This window comes from Halichoerus grypus, chromosome 6 (assembly GCF_964656455.1).
Source record: "Halichoerus grypus chromosome 6, mHalGry1.hap1.1, whole genome shotgun sequence".
Classification (NCBI taxonomy): Eukaryota; Metazoa; Chordata; class Mammalia; order Carnivora; family Phocidae; genus Halichoerus; species Halichoerus grypus.
The window spans coordinates 23,315,341-23,340,808 of record NC_135717.1 but is presented as its reverse complement, the minus strand read 5'-3'; the positions used below and the strand labels follow the sequence as shown (position 1 = coordinate 23,340,808).

General features: G+C 36.0%; 1 protein-coding gene and 1 pseudogene across 1 annotated transcript in view; both read left to right on the top strand.

Annotated features, from left to right (window-relative positions):
• The window catches only part of LOC118549014 (phospholipid-transporting ATPase ABCA3-like), a 176,621-nt gene that overhangs the window by 67,757 nt on the left and 83,396 nt on the right, over window positions 1–25,468 (top strand). Inside the window, exons 11-15 of the mRNA XM_078074026.1 lie at window positions 6,218–6,347; window positions 14,801–14,955; window positions 15,203–15,358; window positions 15,665–15,875; window positions 18,031–18,181. Coding sequence (XP_077930152.1) covers window positions 6,218–6,347; window positions 14,801–14,955; window positions 15,203–15,358; window positions 15,665–15,875; window positions 18,031–18,181 — 803 coding nt within the window. The remainder of the gene's footprint in view (window positions 1–6,217; window positions 6,348–14,800; window positions 14,956–15,202; window positions 15,359–15,664; window positions 15,876–18,030; window positions 18,182–25,468) is intronic.
• Window positions 18,197–18,891, top strand: LOC118531538 (proteasome subunit alpha type-3 pseudogene; annotated as a pseudogene).

Sequence of the window (25,468 nt, the reverse complement as noted above, 5' to 3'; positions counted from 1 at the left end):
CCTGGCAAGGGAGATACAATTCTATCAGGGCAAGGGCACTTGATAATCAGCACAACAGACCCCTCCCCCAGGAGACCAGCAGGAACAACCATCTAGCACACAAGTTTACTGATCACAGAGAACTGCAAAACTTAAGCTCTTGGGGAAAACAGTATATAGCATTCATGGTTTTTTAAATTATTCTTTAGTCTTTCAGGTTTTTTTTTCATCTATTTTCTTATTTTTTCAATTCTTTTTTATTTTTTATTTTTATATGTGTTATATATAAGTTCTAATATATATATACGTAGATATTTTCTTTGGTTTCTGTTCATTGTATTTTATTTTTGCATATATGTAAGCTTTTCTTTCTTTCCTATTTTGGGATCTAGTTTCTTTTAACAAGCAGAACAAAATATACCCAGGATCAAGTATTTTGCTCTGTTTTGTTTCTGGTTTGATTTTTTTTCTTATTTTGTCTTCCTTGTGTTTTCTTCTGGTTTGTTTTATTTTTTTCTGTTGTTGTTGTTGGTATTGTTGTCTTTTCTCCCTCTTTCTTTTTCTTTTTTAGACATAATGACCAGATGGAGAAATTCACCACAAAAGAAAGAACAGGAGGTGGTACTCACTGCCAGGAATTTAATCAATATGGATATAAGATGTCTGAACTAGAATTTGAAACAATGATTATAAACATACTAGCTGGGCTTGAAAAAAGCATAGAAGACAATAGAGAATCCCTTCCTACAGAAATAGAAGAACTAGGGGCGCCTGGGTGGCTCAGTCGTTAAGCGTCTGCCTTTGGCTCAGGTCATGATCCCAGGGTCCTGGGATCGAACCCCACATCAGGCTCCCTGCTCGGCGGGAGGCCTGCTTCTCCCTCTCCCACTCCCCCTGCTTGTGTTCCCTCTCTCACTGTGTCTCTGTCAAATAAATAAAATCTTAAAAAAAAAAAAAGAAATAGAAGAACTAAAAACCAATCAGGACAAAATTAAAAATGCTATTACTGAGATGCAGTAAAAAAATGGAAGCTCTAACAGCAAGGACAAGTGAGGCAGAAGAGAGACTCAGTGATTTGGAGACAAAAAGATGGAAAATAAAGATGCTGAGAAGAAGAGAGAAAGACAAATACTGGGTCATGAAGGAAGACTTTGAGAAATCAGCGATTCCATAAAGCAAATAATATCCGGATAATAGGGGTCCTTCCTAGAAGATAGAGAGGGCAGGGGCAGAAGGTTTATTTGAACAAACTGAAGCTGAGGACTTCTCTAACCTGGGGAAGGAAAGAATCATTCAAGTCCAGGAGTCACAGAGGACCCCCCAAATCAATAAAAATAGATCAACACCTCAACATATAATAGTGAAGCTTACAAATTTCAGAGATAAAGAGAAAATCCTGAGAGCAGCACAGGACATGAGGTCTTTAACCTACAAGGATAGAAACATAACACTAGCAGCAGACCTGTCCACAGAGACCTGGCAGGCCCAAAAGTACTGGCATGATATATTTAACCTATTAAATGGGCAAAATATGCAGCCAAGAATACTTTATCTAGCAAGGCTGTCATTTAGAATAGAAAGATAAAAAGCTTCCAGAACAAACAGAAACTAAAGGAATTTGTGAGCACTAAACCATCCTGGCAAGAAATATTAAAAGGAATCCTTTGAGCAAAGAGAGAGCCCAAAAGTAATGTAGACCAGAAAGGAACAGAGACAATCTATAGAAACAGCAACTTTACAGGTAATACAATGGCACTAAATTCTTATCTATCAATAATTACTCTGAATGTAAATGGACTAAAGACTCCAATCAAAAGACACAGGGTATCAGATTGGATAAAAAAAACAAGACCCATCAATAAGCTGTCTACAAGAGACACATTTTACTCCCAAAGACACCTCCAAATTGAAAGTGAGGGGGTGGAGAACCATTTATCAAGCTAATGGACATCAACAGAAAGCTGAGGTAGCAATCCTTATATCAGACAAACTCAATTTTAAACCAAAGACTATAATAAGAGATGAGGAAGGACACGCTATCATAATAAAAAGGTCTATCCAACAAGAAGATCTAACAGTTGTAAATATTTATGCCCCTAACTTGGGAGCAGCCAAATACATAAACCAATTAACAACAAAATTAAACAAACACACTGATAATAATACAATAATAGTAGGAGACCTTATCACCCCACTCACAGCACTGAACAGATCATCTAAGTAAACAATCAACAAGAAACAAGGGCTTTGAGTGACACACTGGACCAGATGGACTTCACAGATATATTCAGAGCATTCCATCCTAAAGCAACAGAATACACATTTATCTCTAGTGCACATGGAACATTGTCTAGAATAGATCACATACTGCATCACAAATCAGGTCTCAACTGATACAAAAAGATTGAGATTATACCATGCATATTTTCAGACCACAATGCTTTAAAACTTGAATGCAATCACAAGAGAAAATTTGGAAGGAACACAAATACATGGAGGTTAAAGAGCATTCTACTGAAGAATGAATGAGTCAACCAGGAAATTAAAGGAATTTAAAAAAATAAATGGAAACAAATAAAAATGAAAACAGGACAGTTCAGAACCTTTGTGATGCAGCAAAGGAGGTATTAGGAGGGAAGTATATAGCAATACAGGCCTTTCTCAAGAAACAAGAAAAGCCTCAAATGCATAATCTAACCTTACACCTAAAGGAGCTGGAGAAAGAACAGCAAATAAAGCCTAAATCCAGCAGGAAAAGAGAAATAAAGATTAGAGCAGAAATCCAATGATATAGAAATAAAAAAAATTAGAACAGATCAATGAATCTAGGAGCTGGTTCTTTGACAAAATTAATAAGATCAATAAACCCCTAGCCAGACTTATCAAAAAGAAAAGAGAAAGGACCCTAATAAATAAAATCATGAATGAAAGAAGAGAGATCACAAGTAACACCAAAGAAATACAAACAATTATAAGAACATATTATGAGCAATTATATGCAAACAAATTAGGTAATCTGAAAGAAATGGAGACATTCCTAGAAACATATAAACTACCAAAACTGAAACAGGAAGAAATAGAAAACCTGAACAGACCCATAACCAACAAAGAAATGGAATCAGTAATCAAAAATCTCCCAACAAACAAAAGTCCAGGGCCAGATAGCCTCCCAGTGGAATTCTACCAAACATTTAAAGAAGAATTAATACATGTTCTTCTGAAGCTGTTTCAAAAAAATAGAAATGGAAAGAAAACTTCCAAACTCTATGAGGCCAGCATTACCTTGATCCCAAAACCAAAGACCCTACCAAAAGGAATTAGAGACCAATATCCCTGATGAGCATGGATGCAAAAATTCTCAACAAGATACTAGCTAATAGTATCCAATGGGCACATTAAAAGGATTATTTACCATGACAAAGGGGGATTTATTCCTGGGCTGTGAGGGTGGTTCAACATCTGCAAATCAATCAATATGATACACCACATTAATAAAAGGAAGGACAAGAACCATATGATCCTGTCAATAGATGCAGAAAAATCATTTGACAAAATATAGCATCCTTTCTTGATAAAAACTTTCTGCAGTGTAGGGATAGAAGGTACATACCTCAATATCCTAAAAGCCATCTATGAAAAACCCACAGTGAATATCATCCTCAATGGAGAAAAACTGAGAGCTTTCCCCCTAAAGTCAGGAGCATGATGGGAATGTCCACTCTCACCACTGTTGTTTAACATAGTACAGGAAGTCCTAGCCTCAGCAATCAGACAACAAAAACAAACAAAAAATAAAAAGCATCCAAACTGGCAAGGAAGAAGTCAAACTCTCACTCTTTGCCGACAACGTGATACTCTATGTTGAAAACCTAAAAGGCTCCACCCAAAAATTGCTAGAACTGATACAGAAATTCAACAAAGTCACAGGATATAAATCAATGCACAGCAGTTAGTTGCATTTCTATACACTAACAATGAGGCAGAAGAAAGAAATCAGGGAATTGGTGCCATTTACAGTTGCACCAAAAACAGTAGGATACCAATGAATAAACCTAACCAAACAGGTAAAATATCTGTCCTCCGAAAACTAGAGAACACTTATGAAATAAAGAAACAAAAAATGGAAAAGCATTCCTTGCTCATGGATTGGAAGAACACATATTGTTACAATGTCTGTGCTACCCAAAGCAACCTACACATTCAATGCAATCCCTATCAAAATACCATCAGTGTTTCTCCACAGAGCTAGAACAAACAATCCTAAAATTTGTATGGCACCACAAAAGACCCCAAATAGTCAAAGCAGTCTTGAAAAGCAAAGCTGGAGGCATAAAATTCTGGACTTCAAGCTGTATTACAAAGCTGTAGTCATCAAGACAGTATGGTACTGGCACAAAAACAGACACATAGATCAATGGAACAGAATAGAGAGTCCGGAAATTGACCCTCAGCTCTATGGCCAACTAATCATCGACAAAGCAGGAAAGGATATCCAATGGAAAGAAGACAGTCTCTTCAACAAATAGTGTTGGGAAAATTGGACACCACATGCAGAAGAATGAAACTGGACCACTTCCTTACACAATGCACAAAAATAAACTCAAAATGGATGAAAGACCTAAATATGAGAAAGGAATCCATCAAAATTCTAGAAGAGAACACAGGCAGCAACCTCTTTTACCTCAGCTGCAGAATCTTCTTGCTAGACACATCCCCAAAGGCAAGGGAAACATAAGCAAAAATGAACTGATCATAATAAAAATTTTTAAAAAATAGAGACTTAAAAAAATCAACTATTGGGACTTCATCAGGATAAAAAGCTTTTGCACAGCAAAGGAAACAGTTAACAAAACTAAAAGGCGGGGCGCCTGGGTGGCTCAGATGGTTAAGTGTCTTCCTTCAGCTCAGGTCATGATCTCAGGGTCCTGGGATCAAGCCCCGCATCGGGCTCCCTGCTTGGTGGGGAGCCTGCTTCTCCCTCTCTCTACTGTTCCCCCTGCTTGTGCTCTCTCGCTCTGTCAAATAAATAAATGAAATCTTAAAAAAAAAACTAAAAGGCAAAATAGATGTGGTATGTATATATATATATGTATATGTACATACAAACACACACACACACACACACAATGGAATTTTACTCAGCCATGTAAAAGAATGAAATCTTGCCATTTGCAATGTCATGGATGGAACTAGAGGGTATTATGCTAAGTGAAATAAGTCAGAGAAAAATACCATATGATGTCACTCATATGTGGAATTTAAGAAACAAAACAGATAACATAGAGGAAGGCAAGGAAAAATAAGACGAAGATTGAGAGGGAGGCAAACCATAAGAGATGCTGAACTCTAGGAAACAAACTGAGGTCTGCTGGAGGGGAGGTGAGATAATTGAGTGATGGGCATTTATGAGGGCACTTGATGTAATGAGCACTGGGTGTTATATGCAACTGATGAATCCCTAAATTATACCTCTGAAACTAATAAAAAAACTTTATGACTTCAAGGAGCTTTACTTGACTATCTTATATAAAGTAGCACCATCTACCAATGTTACTGCAATAGGTAATCATTTACAGGTTTTTGCTTTTTGTGTGTTTCTCCTACTGGAATTTTTCTCTCATGAGAGCAGGAGCTGTTTTGGTCTTGTTCATTAATGTATTAATAATACCTTATACAATGTATGCCACATAGTATAGGCCCTCAATAAATATCTTTTGAATAAATGGATTGATTAGCAGTGATTAGTTTTAGGAGATGAGGCAGAGGGAAATGTGTAAGGTAAGTCAGTCTCAGGTTTCTGTCTGTACATCTGTGTGGGTTATGGTAAGGAATGTGGCATGAGGAATACATTTTCAGATATGCTAATGAGTAGTGTTGGGAGTGCCGCAAGGAAACCTAGTATAATGGGTGTCCAGCATGAAATTCTGGAACTTAGCAGGAAGACATTGATTGGGGCAGACTGTGGCATTATCAACCTCAAGACAGTAGCTGGAATGAAGTGGGACTGGATGAGATGGTTCAGTAGGAGTTTTGTAGACCTACTTCTAAGGTCTCTGCATATATTACCTTTAAATATTGTTTATTTTTCACAGTTTTATCTTTTCTGTGCTTTCAGTTTTTCTCCTTTGAGATTAATGTTCTGTCATTTGTTCTTTTCTGGATAATTGATAGACATGCCTGTCCTTTATAAGCAGTAATAATAGACATAAAGGTAGTATTTGTTTTTTTATTTTCATAGGAATTCACAACGGAGAAGGATACCATCATGGCAGTAAAAAACTTATCTTTCAATGTATATGAGGGGCAAATCACTGTTCTTCTGGGACCTAATGGGGCAGGAAAGACTACCACCTTATCAATTCTCACAGGTAAGTTTTCAGGGTCACCCTGATCACAGATACTGTGCATCAAACTCTGAAGCTTCTGTGTACCCTCTTAACATTGACATCATTGTTATTTAAGTTATATACACAGTTGTTGATTAATTCACACTCTTCTTTTTTTAATTTAATTTTATTATGTTATGTTAATCAACATACATTACATCATTAGTTTTTGATGTAGTGTTCCATGATTCATTGTTTGCGTATAACACCCAGTGCTCCATTCATTACGTGCCCTCTTTAATACCCATCACCAGGTTAACCCATCCCCCCCCGAACCCTCAGTTTGTTTCTCAGAGTCCATAGTCAATTCACACTCTTCTTAAAGGACAAATCATTTGTTGTAAAGTTTAAAAATCAGTATTTATTTTTGCATCTCACATGCATCTTCTTCATAATATACTGTTCTCATTGATGAATGCAAAGACCCTCTTTTTTTTTTTTATTTATTCCTTTATTTTCTTTTGTCTTACTTTCCCTTTTATTCCCCTGTCCCCTTCATAGGAAACCCATTCTAATTCAATTTACATAGTTTTCATTGTAAAATGTATAATATATATTCTTATGAATGGATTTTTATATTTATTTAAAATTTTTCAATTAACAAAACTAAAAGGCAATGCTACGGAATGGAAGAAGATATTTGCAAATGACATTACAGGTAAAGGGCTGGTATCCAAGATCTGTAAAGAACTTCTCAAACTCAACACCCAAAAAACAAATAATCCAGTCAAGAAATGGGCAGAAGACATGAACAGACCCTTCTCCAAAGATATACAAATGGCCAACAGACACATGAAAAAATGTTCAACATCACTTGCCATCAGGGAAATACAAATCAAAACCACAATGAGATACCACCTTACACAAGTCAGAATGGCTAAAATTAACAAGACAGGGAACAACATGTTGGTGAGGATGTGGAGAAAGGGACACCCTCTTACACTGTTGCTGGGAATGCAAGTTGGTACAGCCACTCTGGAAAACAGTATGGAGGTTCCTCAGAATGTTAAAAATAGAGCTACCCTATGACCCAGCAGTTGCACTCCTGGGTATTTACCCCAAAGATACAGATATAATGAAAAGAAGGGGCACATGCATGCCAGTGTTCATAGCAGCAATGTCCACAAGAGCCAAACTGTGGGAGGAAGCTGAGATGTCCTTCAAAAGATGAATGGATAAAGAAGATGTGGTCCATATATACAATGGAATATTACTCAGCCATCAGAAAGGATGAATATCTACCATTTACATTGACATGGATAGAACTGGAGGGTATTATGCTAAGTGAAATAAGTCAATCAGAGAAACACAATTATCATATGGTTTCACTCATATGTGGAACATAAGGAATAGTGTAGAGGACAACGGGGTAGGGGGGAAAACTGGGAAGAAATCAGAGAGGGAGACAAACTATATGAGACTCTTGACTCTGGGAAACAAACTGAGGGTGGCAGAAAGGGAGGTGGGTGGGGATAACTGCCTGATGGGCATTAAGGAGGGCATGTGATGTGATGAGCACTGGGTATTACACTGAACTGATGAATCATTGAGCATTATATCAAACACCAATGATGTACTATACCTTGGCTAATTGAATTTAAATTAAAAAATTTCAAACATTCATCCAGGATGAAAGATTTTATACCCTTACACCTACCACCTAGATTCTACTATTTTAATATTTTACTGCACTTGTCCCATATCTATTGATCCCATTTTTAGGCATCTCAAAATTAATTTTAGATGTTAGTATGCTTTTTACTAAACAATTTGATATGCATATTTTAACTATAATTTTTCTTTTGGTATAAAATTTTATTATGATGAAACACTTAAATTTTAAGTGTTTATTTGCTGAATTTTGACATGCATACATCTCTGTAATCCAATTGGCTGTTAAACTGGAGAAATTCACTACAATTCCAGAAAATTCTCACTTTACTCAAGTGATCCACTTGTAATTCATAGCAACCAGTACATTTCAGATGAGGCAATAACTTCATTCATATCATTAATGTATACTAATAAGCCAGATATTTGTTTTTTTATAAGGATTTAAGGTATATCTATTTATTTATTCATTTATTTATTAATGTTTCAAGTTTTATTTAAATCCCACTTAGTTAACCTATAGTGTAATACTAGATTCAGGAATAGAATTTAATGATTCATTATGTACATATAACACCCAGTGCTCATCAGAGCAAATGACCTCCTAAACCCATCACCCATTTAGCACATCCCCAGCCTACCTCCCCTCTAGCTACCCTCAGTTTGTTCTCTGTAGTTAAAGAGTCTCTTATGTTAGGCTTCCCTCTCTTTTATTTCCCTTCCCATATGTTCATCAGTTTTGTTTCTTAAATTTCACGTAAGTGAAATCATTTGGTATTTGTTTTTCTCTGACTGACTTACTTCACTTAGCATGGTACACACTAGCTCCATCCTCATCATTACAAATGGCAAGATTTCATTCTTTTTGGTGACTGAATAATATTCTATTGTATATATATGCCACATCTTCTTTACCCATTCATCAGTTGATTGCCATTTGAGCTCTTTCCATAGTTTGGCTATTGTTGATAATGCTGCTATAAACATCAGGGTACATGTACCCCTTTGAATCAGTATTTTTGTATCCTTTAGGTAAATACCTAGTAGTGCAATTGCTGGGTCGTAAGGTAGTTCTATTTTTAACTTTTTGAGGCACCTCCATATTGTTTTCCAGAGTGGCTGCACCAGTTTGTATTCCCCCTAACAGTGTAAAAGGGTTCCCCTTTGTCTGCATCCTCACCAAAATCAGTTGTTTCTTATATTGTTAATTTTAGCCATTCTGACAGGTGTGAGGTGGTATCTCATCGTGGTTTTGATTTGTATTTCCCTGATGGCCAAGTGATGTTGAGCATGTTTTCATGCATCTGTTAGCCATCTGGATGTCTTCTTTGGAAAAGTGTCTATTCATGTCTTCTGCCTATTTCTTAACTGGATTATTTGTTTTTTGGGTGTTGAGTTTGGGAAGTTCTTTATAGATTTTGGATACTAACCCTTTATCAGATATATCAGTGGGAATATTTTTTCCCATTCCAAAGGTTGCCTTTTAGCTTTGTTGATTGTTTCCTTTGCTGTGCAGAAGCTTTTTATCCTAAGGAAGTCCCAGCAGTTGATTTTTGCTTTTGTTTCCTTTGTCTCTGGAGACATCTCTAGTAAGTTGCTATGGCTGATGTCAAAGAGGTTGCTGCCTTTGTTCTCCTCTAGGATTTTAATGTTTCCTGTCTCACATTTAGGTCTTTCATCCATTTTGAGTTTATTTTTTGTATGGTGTAAGAAAGTGGTCCATTTCATTCTTCTGCATGTTGCTGTCCAGTTTTCCCAACCCCATTTGTTATAGAGACTGTCTTTTTTCCATTGGATATCCTTTCCTACTTTGTCAAAGATTAGTTGACCATACAGTTGTGGGTCCATTTCTGGGTTCTCTATTCTGTTCCATTGATCTGTGTCTGCTTTAGTGCCAGTATCATACTGTCTTGATGATGACAGCTTTGTAATACAGCTTGAAGTCCAGAATTTGATGCCTCCAGCTTTGCTTTTCTTTTCTTTTTTCTTTTCTATTTCTTTATTTTTTTATTATGTTAAGTTAGCCACCATACAGTACATCATTAGTTTTTGATGTAGTGTTCAATGATTGCGTTGGCTATTTGGGGTCTTTTGTGATTCCATACAAATTTTTGGATTGTTTGTTCTAGCTCTGTGAGAAATGCTAATGGTGTTTTGATAGGAATTGCATTAAATGTGTAGATTGCTTTGGGTAGTATAGACATTTCAACAATATGTGTTCTTCCAGTCCATGAACATGGAACGTTTTTCCATTTCTTTGTGCCTTCCTCAATTTCTTTTATGAGTTTTCTGAGTACAGATTCTTTGCCTCTTTGGTTAGATTTATTCCTAGGTATCTTATGGTTTTGGGTGCAATTGTAAATGGGATCAACTCCTTAATTTCTCTTTCTTCTGTCTTGTTGTTGGTGTATAGAAATGCCACTGATTTCTGTGGACCGATTTTATATCCTGCCACTTTACTGAATTCCTGTATGAGTTCTAGCAGTTTTGGGGTGGAATCTTCTGGGTTTTCCACATAAAGTATCATATCATCTGCAAAGAATGAGAGTTTGACTTCTTCTTTGCCGATTTGGATGCCTTTTCTTTCTTTTTGTTGTCTGATTGCTGAGGCTAGGACTTCCAGTACTATGTTAAATAACAGTGGTGAGAATGGACATCCTTGTCTTGTTCCTGACCATAGAGGAAAAGCTCTCAGTTTTTCCCCTTTGAGGATGATATTCACTATGGATCTTTCATATATGGCCTTTATGATGTTGAGTTAAGTTCCCTCTATCCCTACTTTGTTTAGGGGTTTTATAAAAAATGGGTGCTATACTTTGTCAAATGCTTTTTTCTGCATCTATTGAGAGGATCATATGGTTCTTATCCTTTCTTTTATTAATGCATAATATTGTTTTGATTGATTTGTGAATATTGAACCACGCTTGCAGCCCAGGAATAAATCCCACTTGATTATGGTGAATGATTCTTTTAATGAACTGTTGGATTTGATTTGCTAGTATCTTGTTGAGAATTTTTGCATCCATGTTCATCAGGAACATTGGCCTGTAATTCTCCTTTTTAGTGGGGTCTTTGTCTGGTTTTGGAATCAAGGTAATGTTAGCCTCATATAATGAGTTTGGAAGTTTTCCTTCCATTTCAATTTTTTGGAACAGTTTGAGAAGAAAAGCTGTTAACTCTTCTTTAAATGTTTGGTAGAATTTCCCAGGAAGCCATCTGGCCCTGGACTTTTGTTTGCTGGGAGATTTTTTTTTTTTTTTTTTTTTTAGTTTATTTATAACCCCATGTGGGCCTTGAACTCACGACCCTGAGAGCATGCTCTACTAACTGAGCTAGCCAGGTGCCCCTGTTGGGAGGTTTTTGATTATTGATTCAATTTCTTTGCTGGTTATAGGTCTGTTCAAATTTTCTATTTCTTCCTGTTTCAGTTTTGGTAGTTTATAGGTTTCTAAGATTGTATCCCTTTCTTCCTGGTTGTCCAGTTTGTTGGCATATAATTTTTCATAATATTCTTTTATGATTGTATGTATTTTTCTGCTTTTGCTTGTGATCTCTCCTTTATTATTTGTTATTTTATTCATTTGGGCCCTTTCTCTTTTCTTTTTGATAAGTCTGGCTAGGGGTTTATTGATCTTATTAATTCTTTCAAAGAACCAGCTTCTAGTTCTACTGGGCTTTTTGTTTGTTTTTTTCTTGTTTTTTTTTTTTTAAGATTTCATTTATTTATTTGATGGAGAGAGAGAGAGAGCAAGCACAAGCGGAGGGGGGAGCAGCAGAGGGAGAAGCAGGCTCCCCACTGATCAGGGAGCCCAAAGTGGGTCTCAGTCCCAGGGCCCTGGGATCATGACCCAAGCCAAAGGCATTCACTTAAATGATTGAGCCATCCAGGTGCCCCCCATCCCCTCACTTTCAATCTGCGTGTGTATTTAGGTCTAAAATGATTCTCTTGTAGCCAGCATATTGGTGGGTCTTATTATTTTATTCATTCTGATACCCTATGTCTTTTGATTGGGGCATTAAATCCATTTACATTCAGTGTGATTATTGATAGATATGAATTTAGTGCCATTGTATTACCTGTGATGTCATTTTTCTTTTTTTTTTTAATTTAAGTTCTAGTCACTTTTTTTTTTTTTTTTTAGATTTTATTTTTGAAAGAGAGAGAGTGTGTACAAGCAGGGGGAGCAGCAGTCAGAGGTAGAGGGAGAGGCAGGCTCCCTGCTCAGCAGGGAGCCCGATGTGGGACTTGATCCCAGGACCCTGGGATCATGACCTGAGCCAAAGGCAGACGCTTAACCGTCTGAGCCACCCAGGCGCCTCTGGAGATTTTTCTGTTCCTTTCTAGTCTTTGTCACATTTGGTCTTTCTTTTCCACTCATGAGTCCCCTTTAATATTTCTTGCAGGGCTGTCTTAATGGTCATCTACTCCTTTAGTTATTGTTTGGGAAACTATCTCTCCTTCTATCGTGAATTAACAGCCTTGCTGGATAAAATATTCTTGGCTCCATATTTTTCCCATTCAGCATGTTGAATATATCATGCTGCTTTCTTCTGGCTTGCCAAGTTTCTGTGGACAGATCAGCTTCTAACTTTGTCTTCCCTTGTAAGTTAAGGATTTCTTTTCCCTTGCTGCTTTTAGGATTTTTTTTTTCCTTATCTTTGTTTTTTGCAAATTTTACCTCTATGTGTCTTGGTGTTGGCCTGCTTTTGTTGATTTTGTTTGGAGTTCTCTGTGCCTCCTGGATTTGGACATCTGTTTCTTTCCCCAGATTAGGGAAGTTTTCAGCTTTAACGTGCTCAAATAAACCCTCTACCCCTTCCACCCCCTCTTCTTTTGGGACTCCTGTGATATGAATGTTATTACACTTTACGAAGTTGCTGAATTCCCTAAGTATATATTCACGATCCAGTATTTTTTTTCCCCTCTTCTTTTCAGCATTATATTCCATGATTTTGTCTTCTGTATCACTTATTCTTTCCTCTGCTTCTTGCATTCTTGTGGTCATTACATCCAGTTGGTTTTGCATCTCAGTTATAGCAGTTTTTATTTTGGCCTGACTAGTTTTAGGTCTTTTATCTCTGCCCTAAGGGACTCCCTGGGTCTTCTATGCTTTTCTTAAGCCCAGCTAGTATCCTAATGCTTGTTTTTAAATTCTAGATCAGGCATATTCTCATATCTGTTTTGATTATATCCCTGGCTGTGACCTTTTCTTGTTCTTTCTTTTGGGATGAATTCCTCCACCCTGGCATTTTGTCTAGGTCTCTGTCTTCTTCTGTGTGTTAGGAAAGCCTCTTATGTTTTCCACTCCTGAGAGTAATGGCTCTGAGAGGTCATATATTGTCCAAGGCCTGGTGCTTCAGGAAATGTTTCTGGTGTATGTTGTGTGCACTCTCCTGCTGTGTTTTGGCTATGTTAACTGTTCATAGCCTCAGTCATCTTATCCCATTTTATTGTATCAGGGAGTTCCTGTATAATTTTCTTGAAATGGATGTGTTGGTGACATTGTGTCAGAAAACACTGGTACTGTTCCTCTTTCAGACACCATGCATTAAAGTGTGATAACTCTATTTATTGTACCTGTTTCTCACCTACCACTAGACAAATAATGCCAGAAGTCAGATATACAAAGTTAGAGGCATTCCAACCCAGTCTCTGCCCCATCTTATGTTAATATCATTAATAATGACACTTTGTTAAAAATGAAAAATCTGGGACAAATGTTAAATGGGTTAGAGGGCCTAGCAACTAGAGTAAAGGAGAACGTTTAATTACCCTAAATGTAATGGACAATCTTGAATACATTTTTCCTTTTCAGAGTGTTTTTTAAAATTTTTTTACATTATTATTATTTGTTCAGAGCTTTGTCAGGGAGGGGCAGGGGGAGAAAGAGAATCTCAAGCAAACTACGGGCTGGGCTCAGGGCCCCACATGGGGCTCAATCTCACAATCCTGAGATCATGACCTGAGCTGAAATCAAGAGTTGGATGCTTAACTGACAGAGCCACCCAGGTGCCCCTCAGAGTGTACTTTTTAAAGTGGAATTATTTTTTTAAAGATTTATTTTATTTATTTTAGAGAGAGAGAGTGCGGGGTGGGGGGAGGTAGAGAGAAACACAAGCAGACTCCACGCTGAGCAGGGAGTCCAACACAGGGCTTGATCCCATGACCCTGAGAGCAGATCTGAGCCAAAACCAAGAGTCCAACGCTCAACCAACTGCACACCCAAGTACCCATTAAAATAGAATTATTGAGTTGTGGAACTTAAGAAGTTTTATAACTATATTTAGTATGTTATCAACTGTTTCATCAGAAAACTGGCCCAGTTGCCATCTATGCATAAATGTTATGCAAACATTTTTAGACTATTACATGAGATTATGTTTTATCTTCCAACAAAATTTTAACTTCTAGAGGGTAGGGGTCCTACATTCTGAATTTTTCATTAAAAAAAAATCAACCACAGTGTTCATAATGCTGTGCTTAGATCATAGTATGGCTCACATATGTTGTCAAATGGCAGACAGCAGTACTAGAATATTGGAACAGCAAATTCTTCAAAGCATTTTATATTACTCAAGTAATTAACATTATTTTGTACTCATTGAAAACTAGAATATATGGATAAGCAAAAAATAAAGGAAAAATTATTTCTTTCCCCATCACCAGACCACTTATATTTACCAGACTATTACTTCTGTAGAAGACTCTGATAACTTCTTTTAGTAATCCTTAAGTAGACTGAAGTTTAGGTGCTAATGGACAGTGTGTTGTCAGGTTCTCTCACAGAGGCTAAGCATCTGTCATGTCTTCTGCTTAATTCCAGGTTTGACTCTTCCTACAAGTGGAAAGGTGTATATTAATGGATATGATAGCTCAAAAGACATGGTTCACGTCAGGAATAACTTGGGCTTTTGCCCCCAGGATGACATATTGTTTTCAGAATTGACAGTATCAGAACATCTCTATTTCTACTGTGTGGTGAGTCAGAGAGATGTTCTTTTCCTCCACTCTTCATATGCTTCAGGCAATGTGACCAAGGATCAACATCCTTACCCTAATTTAGTGGAAGGTTTTTTTGGCATTGTTCTTTTAAAACCATAAAGGAAGGCAAAAGGAAGAAGAATTGTCTTATATATAGATAAATGTGTAAAAGAAGTTCTGATGTAAGAATTTTTTTAAGTATAAAGTTGGAAGCACCATGTAAACTCTGGCCCTATCTTTCTAGATAAAAGGAGTACCTCCAGAGATACGTCTCACAGAAATTAATAAAATGCTGACTTCTTTTGGCCTGCTGGAAAAGCATGATGCACTTGCAAAGTCACTGAGTGGAGGAATGAAGCGCAAACTCTCCATCATTATAGCACTTATAGGAGGTTCCCAGGTAAAGAATGGTTAACATGAGTCCCTGCTCCAGCTGATAAGTGAAACTCACCTGACACAAACCTAAGAGCTGATATGAATCTAACTTTCTAAAAGGAACTTCCAAAATGATAATCAGAGGGGATTCCCATTATTGACCAGGTGGTGTAATGTGGTTATGGGGTTTGAAATTACTATTAATTTTGCAGAGTTCTTAATATAATATAGTGTAAATTATGTATCTTAACTTAAATATGCCCCCCATAAATAGTAAATTATCCCATAAGGGACACAGCATGGATCACGGAATTGTTCTTCTGGTCTTTAGGTGGTGATACTTGATGAGCCAACATCTGGCATGGACCCAGTCTCAAGGAGATTCACCTGGAATGTCCTTCAGCAGTATAAACATGATCGTACCATCTTACTGACCACCCACCACATGGATGAAGCTGATGTCCTGGGTGACCGTATAGCCATCATGGTCAAGGGATCCCTGCAGTGTTGTGGCTCTTCAATTTTCCTGAAAAGAATATATGGTCTCTCTCCTTTTGATCATTGTTTGGATGCTAATGGCTTAATAATATTATTCTAACATGATTATTATTTGTGTCACTCTACACAAGTCTTCAAAAGCTTCCTGTGTCCTATTATGTTAGAGCTAAACTATTGAAATCAACTCTTTGTAATTTAGACAGTTCCTGTCTATTTAATTACTTCTGATTATTACTTAATAAGTGTATTCTGACTTGGAAAATATTCTTTGTTGACCCCACAAAAGTCATGAAGTGTTAAATTTGTTGCAGGAGTAAAGTAATGCTTCTGAGGGATTTGGTACATAGATTCATGGCTTGGAGAGGAGAAAAATCAATGACTAGAAATTTCTGACCCTTTTCAATCAAATCAATATCAAACTTCTAGTGTAATGAGTTAAATGCTTTCAAGTTTATTTTCATGAATATTCCTGAGACGTGGCACTTGATCAACAAGAATTTATTGAACAGAAAATGACCGAACTGTGGAATAAAATTGTCTTGACTTCTTGACTTTGATAAATATATAGTCTGGTTAGTCAGTAAAACTAGTACATTGAAAATGAACAATACAAAAACCTATATAATTGGTTCTGAAATTACATGGCTCAAAGCAGTGAGTGCTTCAAAATTGGGAGGAGACAAATTAATGAGAATAGTTAAACATGATATCATTCTATTAATCATGAATTCAGTATTTGAATTCATTCACCCAACTCACATTTATTACAGGTGAGTTATTCACGTTTACACACATAATCTTATTTAATCTTTATGACATCACCATTTTTATGAAGTAGAACACTGGGGCTCATAGTAAATAATGTATTCAAACCATGTCAGTAAATGGACCTGGGTCCCTCTGATACCACAGCCCATGCTTTGCATTCTCATATGCTACCACTTCCCCATCAAGGAGGATGTTGGGTTTTAAATAGTCAATTTGGTGAATATCAGAAAGAGGGGGACTCATATTGTTGAATGCTTTTGCACTTGTATATGAGGATATAGAAATTGATATTTCCATAGTAGGTTAGTTGTAGACACAAAAGTATTACTCAAGTATATTGATTATCCATAGAGTGTCTTCAGTTGTAGGCTTTATAAAGGCAATGGAGAAAAGAACACAATTTTTAAGGAAATTGGATAAGTAAGTAAGAGCAAGAGGCTAAAAATGGGCCTTTTTTACCCCTGGAACAATGAGGAAGTCAGCCTGGATCAGGTTTTTGGGGAGGATCAATAAGAAATTAAGTTTGATGGTCAGGGGTAGAAAATGGAAGGGCACTGAAAAAAACAAGAGTGGTTTTCATTAGATGTACAAATGTACATATAAGAAGAAGTTAGAAATAGTGAATTCAAAGGCTCCATTCTAGGATATAACAGTAAACCACCTTAAAGTGATGAATGATAATATAAGAGCAACAAGACCAGAAAGATAAGTATGTGCGCATACTTATACACAGATGTGTGCACAAACATGCACATGAACATGTGCATGGGTATAAAATCCTGAACGGATCAGGCAGACTTGGCATTGGAAGTCCACACAGCCTGTTTTCGTATGACAAAGTGAAGACTTCCTAGTACAGTGAGGTGAAATTTTACAGTTTTCATTCATTAATACAGTGAGATAAAAGTTTCCACTTTTGACGTGTCTGAAATGTGGTGAGTAAGCATTAAGTATTTAAAGAATGATGGAAGGAAGAAAATCCAAAAAAGATATACAACATTAAAACTTTAACAAGTTTAAATTCTGGTCAGCATATGAAACCTATACATCCAAAGGCTAAAGAGTCAGGAACTGACTAAGAGGAATGACTTGAAGGTAATTTGAAATCCATTTGCTCCTAAGCACAAACATGATTCCTCTTATCAAATTAAAAATCAGGTCACATTTTCCCTTTGTAGTCTCCATTGTTTTTATCATTAATCACTGAAGAAAAGAGTATTTGTTTTCTTGTGTATTTGTAATATGGGAAATATATTTTTCCTTAGTTTAAATAAGAAAATGTCAGAATGGAAGCTATAATAAATAACACTGAGAAACTAAAAAAAAAAAAAAGAAATTTTTAATAGGCAAGAGACTGTTTTGGGGGGAAGGGAGTGTTTAATTTGGAAGGTTACATTTTTATAATTTTGATTTTTAAATGGATATTTTCAGGTGTGGGATACCACATAATTATGGTGAAGGAGCCTCATTGTAATGTTGAAGAAATTATTCGAGTGGTTGATCAACATATACCTGAAGCCAGATTGGAGAACAATGTTGCAGCTGAATTATCATTTATCCTACCCAAAGAATACACACACAGGTATGGATCCAGAGAATGTTAGATAAATGGTTTTTGGTTACCAGAAATAACTATTACTTTTCCAGGTTTCCTTGGGCTTGGCAAGTAGATTCTTTCTGGTTGCCACTTGACAAATTATAGTCAAAAATTTACCTTCCAAGGCAGCCAGTGAGAGAGCCTGTTACTAGTCTGCGGCTCTGGTGTGCTTTAGGACTTGAAGCCCCGGAGGTTTCAGCATTGTGAGCTCAGTCGGGGCAGGGTATGACCTGTCAGCCTCTACATTCTGGCCTGATGGAAGAGTTTTTCAAGTTGTATATGCTATGAAGGCCGTGGAAAATAGTAGTACAGCTATTGGAATCAGGTGTAAAGATGGCATTGTCTTTGGGGTAGAAAAGCTAGTCCTTTCTAAACTTTACAAAGAGGGTTCCAACAAAGGACCTTTTAATGTTGATTGGCTTCTGGAATGGCACTAGTAGGTTTGTTGGCAGATATTCATTCTTTAGCAGACATTGCAAAAGAAGCTTCCAACTTTTTCCATTAAAACGTCTTGCAGACAGAGTGGCCATGTATATACATGCATATACACTGTACAGTGCTGTTAGACCTTTGGGCTCTGGCTTCATGTTAGGGTCTTACAGTGTGACAGTGCACAGCTCTGCATCAGGATTTCATATGGCAATTGGGGCTGTGCCATTGGCAAAGCCAGGCAAACTGCAAAAGACAGAAACTAAGGGAAGAGGAAATTTATCATAAACTTCCAGGGACTGTGCCAACTTCATCTTCTTGCAAGATGTAATTACTAGCATCATATTCCCTTAAAGCAAGCTTGTTGGCATTCTCAAAAGAAGATAAATAGAGGGGAACTTCTTCAACTGGGTAAGGAATATCTACAAAAAGCCTATAGCTAACATCATACTCAGTGGTGAGAAACTTGAAATTTCCCATTAATATCAGGAACATAGGAAGGAAGTCCCTTCTCATCACAGCTTTCCAACATTATGCTGAAAGTCCTAGCTAATGTAATAAGAAAAGACAAGGAAATGTATGTAGATTGGGAAGGAAGAAATAAATCTTTGTTTACAGATGACACAGTCATCCTATACAAAATGTCTGAAAGAATTGACAAAAAAACCCTCCTGGACTTAATAAGTGATTATAGCAAAGATGCAGTATACAAAGTTAATATGCAAAAGTAAATCACTTTCCTATATATTGTCAATGAACAAATGTATTTCGAAATTATAAACACACTTCCAAAATTTAACACCTCCAAAAATGAAATGCTTAGGTATTAAGTCTACCAAATATATGCAAGTTCTATATGAGGAAAACTACCAAAGTTGGATGAATGAAATAGAAAAACTAAAAAATGAGATATTTTATGTTTATGAATAGGAAGACTCAGTATTGTCGGGTGTTAGTTTTTCCCAACTTGCTCTATAGATCCAATGCAATCCTTTTTTTTTTTTTTTCCAAATAGGCTCCATGCCCAGCATGGGGCTCAAACTCACAGCCCCAAGATCAAATCCTGAGCTGAGATCAAGAGTCAGACCCTCAACTGACTGAGCCACCCAGGCACTCCTGATTCAATGCAATCCTAATCAAATTCCCAATAAGTTACTTGATGGATATCAACAAATTGATTCTAAAGTTTATATGGAGAGGCAAAAGACCCAAAATAGGCAACACAGTATTGAAGGAGAACAGTGTTGGAGACACTAACCAATTTCAAGACTTGCTGTAAATCTTCCATAATCATGACAGTGTGATATTAGTGAAAGAATAGAAAAATAGATCAATGGAACAGAACAGCATGTCCAGAAATTGACCAACATAAATATAGTCAACTGATCTTTGTCAAAGGAGCAAAGGCAATACAATGGAGAAAAGATAGTCTCTTCAACAAATGGTGCTAGAACATCCATACGCAAAAAAATCTAGACACATATCTTACACCCTTCACAAAAATTAACTCAAAATGGATTGTAGGTCTAAATGTAAAATGAAAAACTATAAAACTGCTAGAAGATAATCTAGGAGAAAACCTAGATGCCCTTTGGTATGGCAATGAGTTTTAGATACAACACCAACAGCATGATCTCTGAAAGAAATCACTGAAAAGCTGAACTTTATTAAAATGAAAAACTCTGCTCTGTGATGGGCAGTATCCACAGAATTAGAAGACAAGCCACAGATTGGGAAAAATATTTGCAGAAGACATCTGATAAAGCACTGTTATCCAAAATATTCAAAGAACTCTTAGAACACAACAATAAGAAAACATGCAACCCAACTTAAAAATGGGCCAAAGACTTTTTTAAAAAGATTTATTTATTTTGGAGAGAGAGAGAAAGAGAGAAAGAGAGAGTATGCAGGGGAGAGGGGCAGCAGGAGAGGTAGACAGAGAATCCCAAGCAGACTATGCACTGAGTCCAGAGCCCAACACAGGGCTCAATCTCATGACCCATGAGATCACAACCTGAGCCAAAACCAAGAGTCTGATGCTTAACTGACTGAGCCACTCAGGCACCCCTAAAAATGGGCCAAAGACTTTAACAGACACCTCACCAAAGAAGACATAGGGGTGGCAGATAAATATGTTCACCTCATGTCAGGTAAATGCAAATTAAAACAATAATTAGATACCACTACACACTGACTAGAATGGCCAAAATCTGGAACACTGACAACACCAAATACTGACGAGGATGTGGATTCAACAAGGACTCTCATTCATTGCTTGGCAGAATGTAAAATGGCACAACCACTTTGGAAGACAATTTGGTGGTTTCCTACAAAACTAAACATACCCTTACCATTTGATTCAGCAATCACATGCCTTGGTATATATCCAAAGTAGGTAAAAACTTACATACAAAAACCTGCACATGGATATTTATAGCAGCTTTATTCATAATTGCCAAGACTTGGAAGCAAACAAGATATCCTTGGTATGTGAGTGGATAAACTATGGTTCATCCTGACAATGGAATATTATTCCGCATTTCACAGAAATGAGCTATCAAACTGTGAGGAGACGTGGAGAAACCTTAAATGCATATTATTAAGTGAAAGAAGCCAATCTGAAGAGGCTACATACTAGATGATTTCAACTACATGACATTCTGAAAAAGGCAAAACTAGGGAAACAATGAAAAGATCAGTGGTTGCCAAGGATGTAGGTTGGGTGAGATAAATAGGCACAGATATTTACGGCAGTGAAAAAACTCTGTAATAAAATGATAGATATATGTCATTATACATTTGTCCAAACCATTGAATATATAGCACCAAGAGTAAACCTTTGAGTAAACTGTGGATGTTAGGTGATTATGATATGTCAATGGAGGCTCATTTTTGGTGAAAAAAAAATGTAACATTCTGGTGAGTGATAGTGATAGTGGGGGTGGCTATGTATGTCGGAGCAGGGTTTATATGGGAAATCTCTGTACCTTTCAATTTTATTGTAAACCTAAAACTACTTTAAAAGTAAAGTATTAAAAAATGACTAAAGAAAAAATTAAGAATTTGATTAGATCTCTAGCAAGTAGAGATTGAATTAGGAATCAGAATCTTTCACAGTGAAAAGACCAGGGTCAGGTGGCTTCAGTGGTGAGTCTACCAAATGTTTAAGTGAAAATGAATACAGTCTTTCACAAACTGTTCCAAAATAGAAGAGGGAACCCAATTCCATTCTATGAGGCCAGTAGAACCATATAATAAGACTAGACGAAGAGAAAACTATAGAATATCACTTTTAGAATATCAAGACAAAAAAACAAAAAACAAAACAAAAAAACCCAAAAACCTAACTCAACCCAAACACAAAATACTAGCAAAACCAATCTACAAGCACTTAAAAAGGATTATACATCTTGACCTAGTCAGATTTGTCTCAGGAATACAAGGTTGGTTCACATGCAAAAATTATCAGTATAAAACACCACATTAATAGAATAAAGGACAAAAATTACACGATTATCTCAAAAAATGAAGAAGTTCCTTTGACACAATAAAAGCACTCAACAAATTAGGAATAGAAAGCAAGTTTCTCAGCTTGCTAAAAGGCATCTGTGAAAAACCCACAGCTAGCATCATATTTATGGTGAAAGGATAAAAGCTTTCCCTATAAGATAAGGAACAAGCCAAGACATCTGTTTTGCCTTTTGTATTAAACATCGTACCAGAAGGCAATTCAAGAAGAAAAATAAATAAAAGGAATACAAATCAGAAAGAAAGGAGTGAAACTATCTATATTCATAGGTAACACGTTCATGTATATAGAAAATTATAAAGAACCAACTTTAAAAATGTATTAGGACTAATTCAGTGAAGTTGCAAGATATAAATGTAATGTTAAAGAATTACTTATATTCTCTATACACTTTCAATGAGCAATCCAAAAATGAAATTAAGAAAGTAATTCCATTTACAGTACCATAGAAACAATAAAATAGCAAAAATTTAACAAAAGAACTATATGACATATAACTTTTTGAAAACTATTAAAAAAATCATTGAAAGAAGTTAAAGAAGACCCAAGGAAATGGAAAGACATCCTGTATTCATGGATTAATATTAAGATGGCATACTCCCTACAGAATCAACACAATGCCTATAAAAAATTCCAACTGCCTTTTTTTTTTTTTTTGGCAGAAATTGACAGGCTGATCCTAAAATTAATATGGAATGGAAGGGTTGCTAAATAACCAAAACAATCTTGAAAAAGAGGAAAGTTGGAGGATTCATATTTCCTGATTTCAAAACTTACTATAAAACTATAGAAATCAAACTATGTGGCATTAGAATAAGGATAGACATGCACAGAAATGAAGTAAATCAGAATTCAAGATTAAACTTTTATATAAAATTGATTTTCTGAAGCATTCAGAAACAATTCAGCTGGGGCAAGAATAGTCTTTTTAGCAAATGATGCTGGGACATTGGGTATTCACATGCAAAAGAATGAAGCTGGATCCTTAATCTCACACCATAGACAAAAAATTAGGTCAAATGGAGCAAAGGCCTAAATATAAGAGTGAAGCTTTTAGAAGAAAATAAAGGCATAAATCTTAGTGACCTTGGATTAGGCAATTTTTCTTAGCTGTGACATGAAAAAATATAAGCAACCAAGAAGTAGAAATAGATAAATTGACTTCATGAAAATTAAAAATGTTTCACCTTCAACTACACTGTCAAGAAAAAGAGAGCCCAAATAATGGGGAAAAATGTAAATCGCATATATCTGATAAAGGACGAGTATGCAGAATATATAAAGTACCTTTTCACTTCACTCTTAAAAGACAAATCATTTAATTTAGAAATGGGCAAAGAATTTGAATAGATATTTTTCAAAAAAAAAATGTAGAAATGGCCAAGAAGCACATGAGAAGATGCTCAATATCATTAATCATTATAGAAACAGAAAGTAATAACCACAATGAGATACTGCTTCACACCCAGTAGGATGGGATAATTTTTTTTTTTTTTAAGAAAATACAAGTTTGAGTTTGGATATGGAGAAGTCAGAACCCTTATACATTGCTGGTAGGCATGTAGAATAGTGTAGCCACTTCGGAAAATTATTTGGGAATTCCTCAAAAAGCTAAACATTGAGTTACCATTTGATCCAGCAATTCCACATCTAGAGATATACCCAGGAGTTTTGAAAATTTATGTCCACAAAAAAGTTTACAGCAGCATTATCGATAATAGTAAAAAAGTAGAAGTTATCCAAATGTCCATTGATTCATGTATGGACAAATAAAATGTGGTGTATCCATATAATGGAATGTTATTCAACTATAAAAAGGACTGAAATGTTATACATGCTACAACATGGATGAACTTTGAAGTCATTAAGACAAGTGAAAGAAGCTAGACACAAAAGGCCACATATTGTATAATTCCATTTATATGACATGTTCAGAATAGGCAAATCCAAATGGGATTTTTGCATGTAATTTTTTCTTTTCATGATTGCTTGATGTAGATTCACAGTGTTCTCTTTAATCTTAACTGAGATAATGAAGAAGAAAGTTCCCAAATTTTTAAAATTTATATAGTTCTATATTGTGCAATGGATACAGGGATGAATAGTAACCATTACTCTGGATGAAAAAGAGGAAAGGTTGATAAACTGCCTGACATCATATTATTCATTTATTTGTTTATTGTATTGTCTCACACTAAAATGTTGTATCAGGGACATAGTTTTGTTCACTTCTATGTCTCCTGGACCCAGAACATTGCCTAGCACATAGTTGGCACTACCTAAATACTTGACGGATGGGTGAAATAATCATTGATGAATCACAATTATAAAAAGTTATTTATGGAAGTGTAAGGTGCTCTTATATTGGAATCCTCAGGAAAAGTGAGCAACGTGTAAGCCAGTATTTTGTGTATCTCTTGACTAAATTTGTAGATATAATTGATTTTATTACTTTTGTGATTTAACCCCAATACTGGCATTATAAGTCATTAATCTACTACCTTTATCAAATGTTCACGTTTACCAGTGAGATATTTTTCTTTTCATAATTTTCTTACAGATAGTCATCACCTTTTCTTTTCACTTAAATCCCTTTAGCATCTTGTAAGGCTGGTATAGTGGTAATGAAACTCCTTTAACTTTTATTTGTCTGGGAAACTCTTTGTCTCTTCTTTAGTTCTGAATGATATCCTTCCTGGATAGAGTATTCTTGGTTGTAGCTTTTTTCCTTTCATCACTTTGAATATATCATTGCCACTTTCTTCTAGCCTACAAAGTTTCTGCTGAAAAATCAGCTGGTTACCTTTTGGGGTTTCCCTTTTATGTAACTTTTCTCTTGCTGTTTTTTAAGATTCTCTATCATTAATTTTTGCCACTTTAATTACTATGTGTCTTGGTGTGGGCCTTCTTGGCTTCATCTTATTTGGGGCTTACTGTGCTTCCTGGACCTTACCTAGATTAGGGAAGTTTTTAGCTACTATTTCTTCAAATAAGTTTTCTCCCTCCACTTTCTCTTTCTGGGATCCCTATAATGCAGATGTTATTATGGTTCATGTCACAGAGGTCCCTTAATCTTTTCTAATTTTTATTATTTTTTTTTCTTTTTGCTGTTCATCTTGGTTGCTTTCCATTACTCTATCTTCAGGATTATTGATCCATTCATCCTTCTGCATCGTCTAATCGGCTGTTCATTCCTTCTAGTGTATTTTTCATTTCAGTCATTAAATTCTTCAGTTCTGACTGGTTCTTTTAAAAATTTCTATCTCTTTGTTGAAGTTTTCACTGAATTCCACTCTTTCCTTAAGTGCAACAAG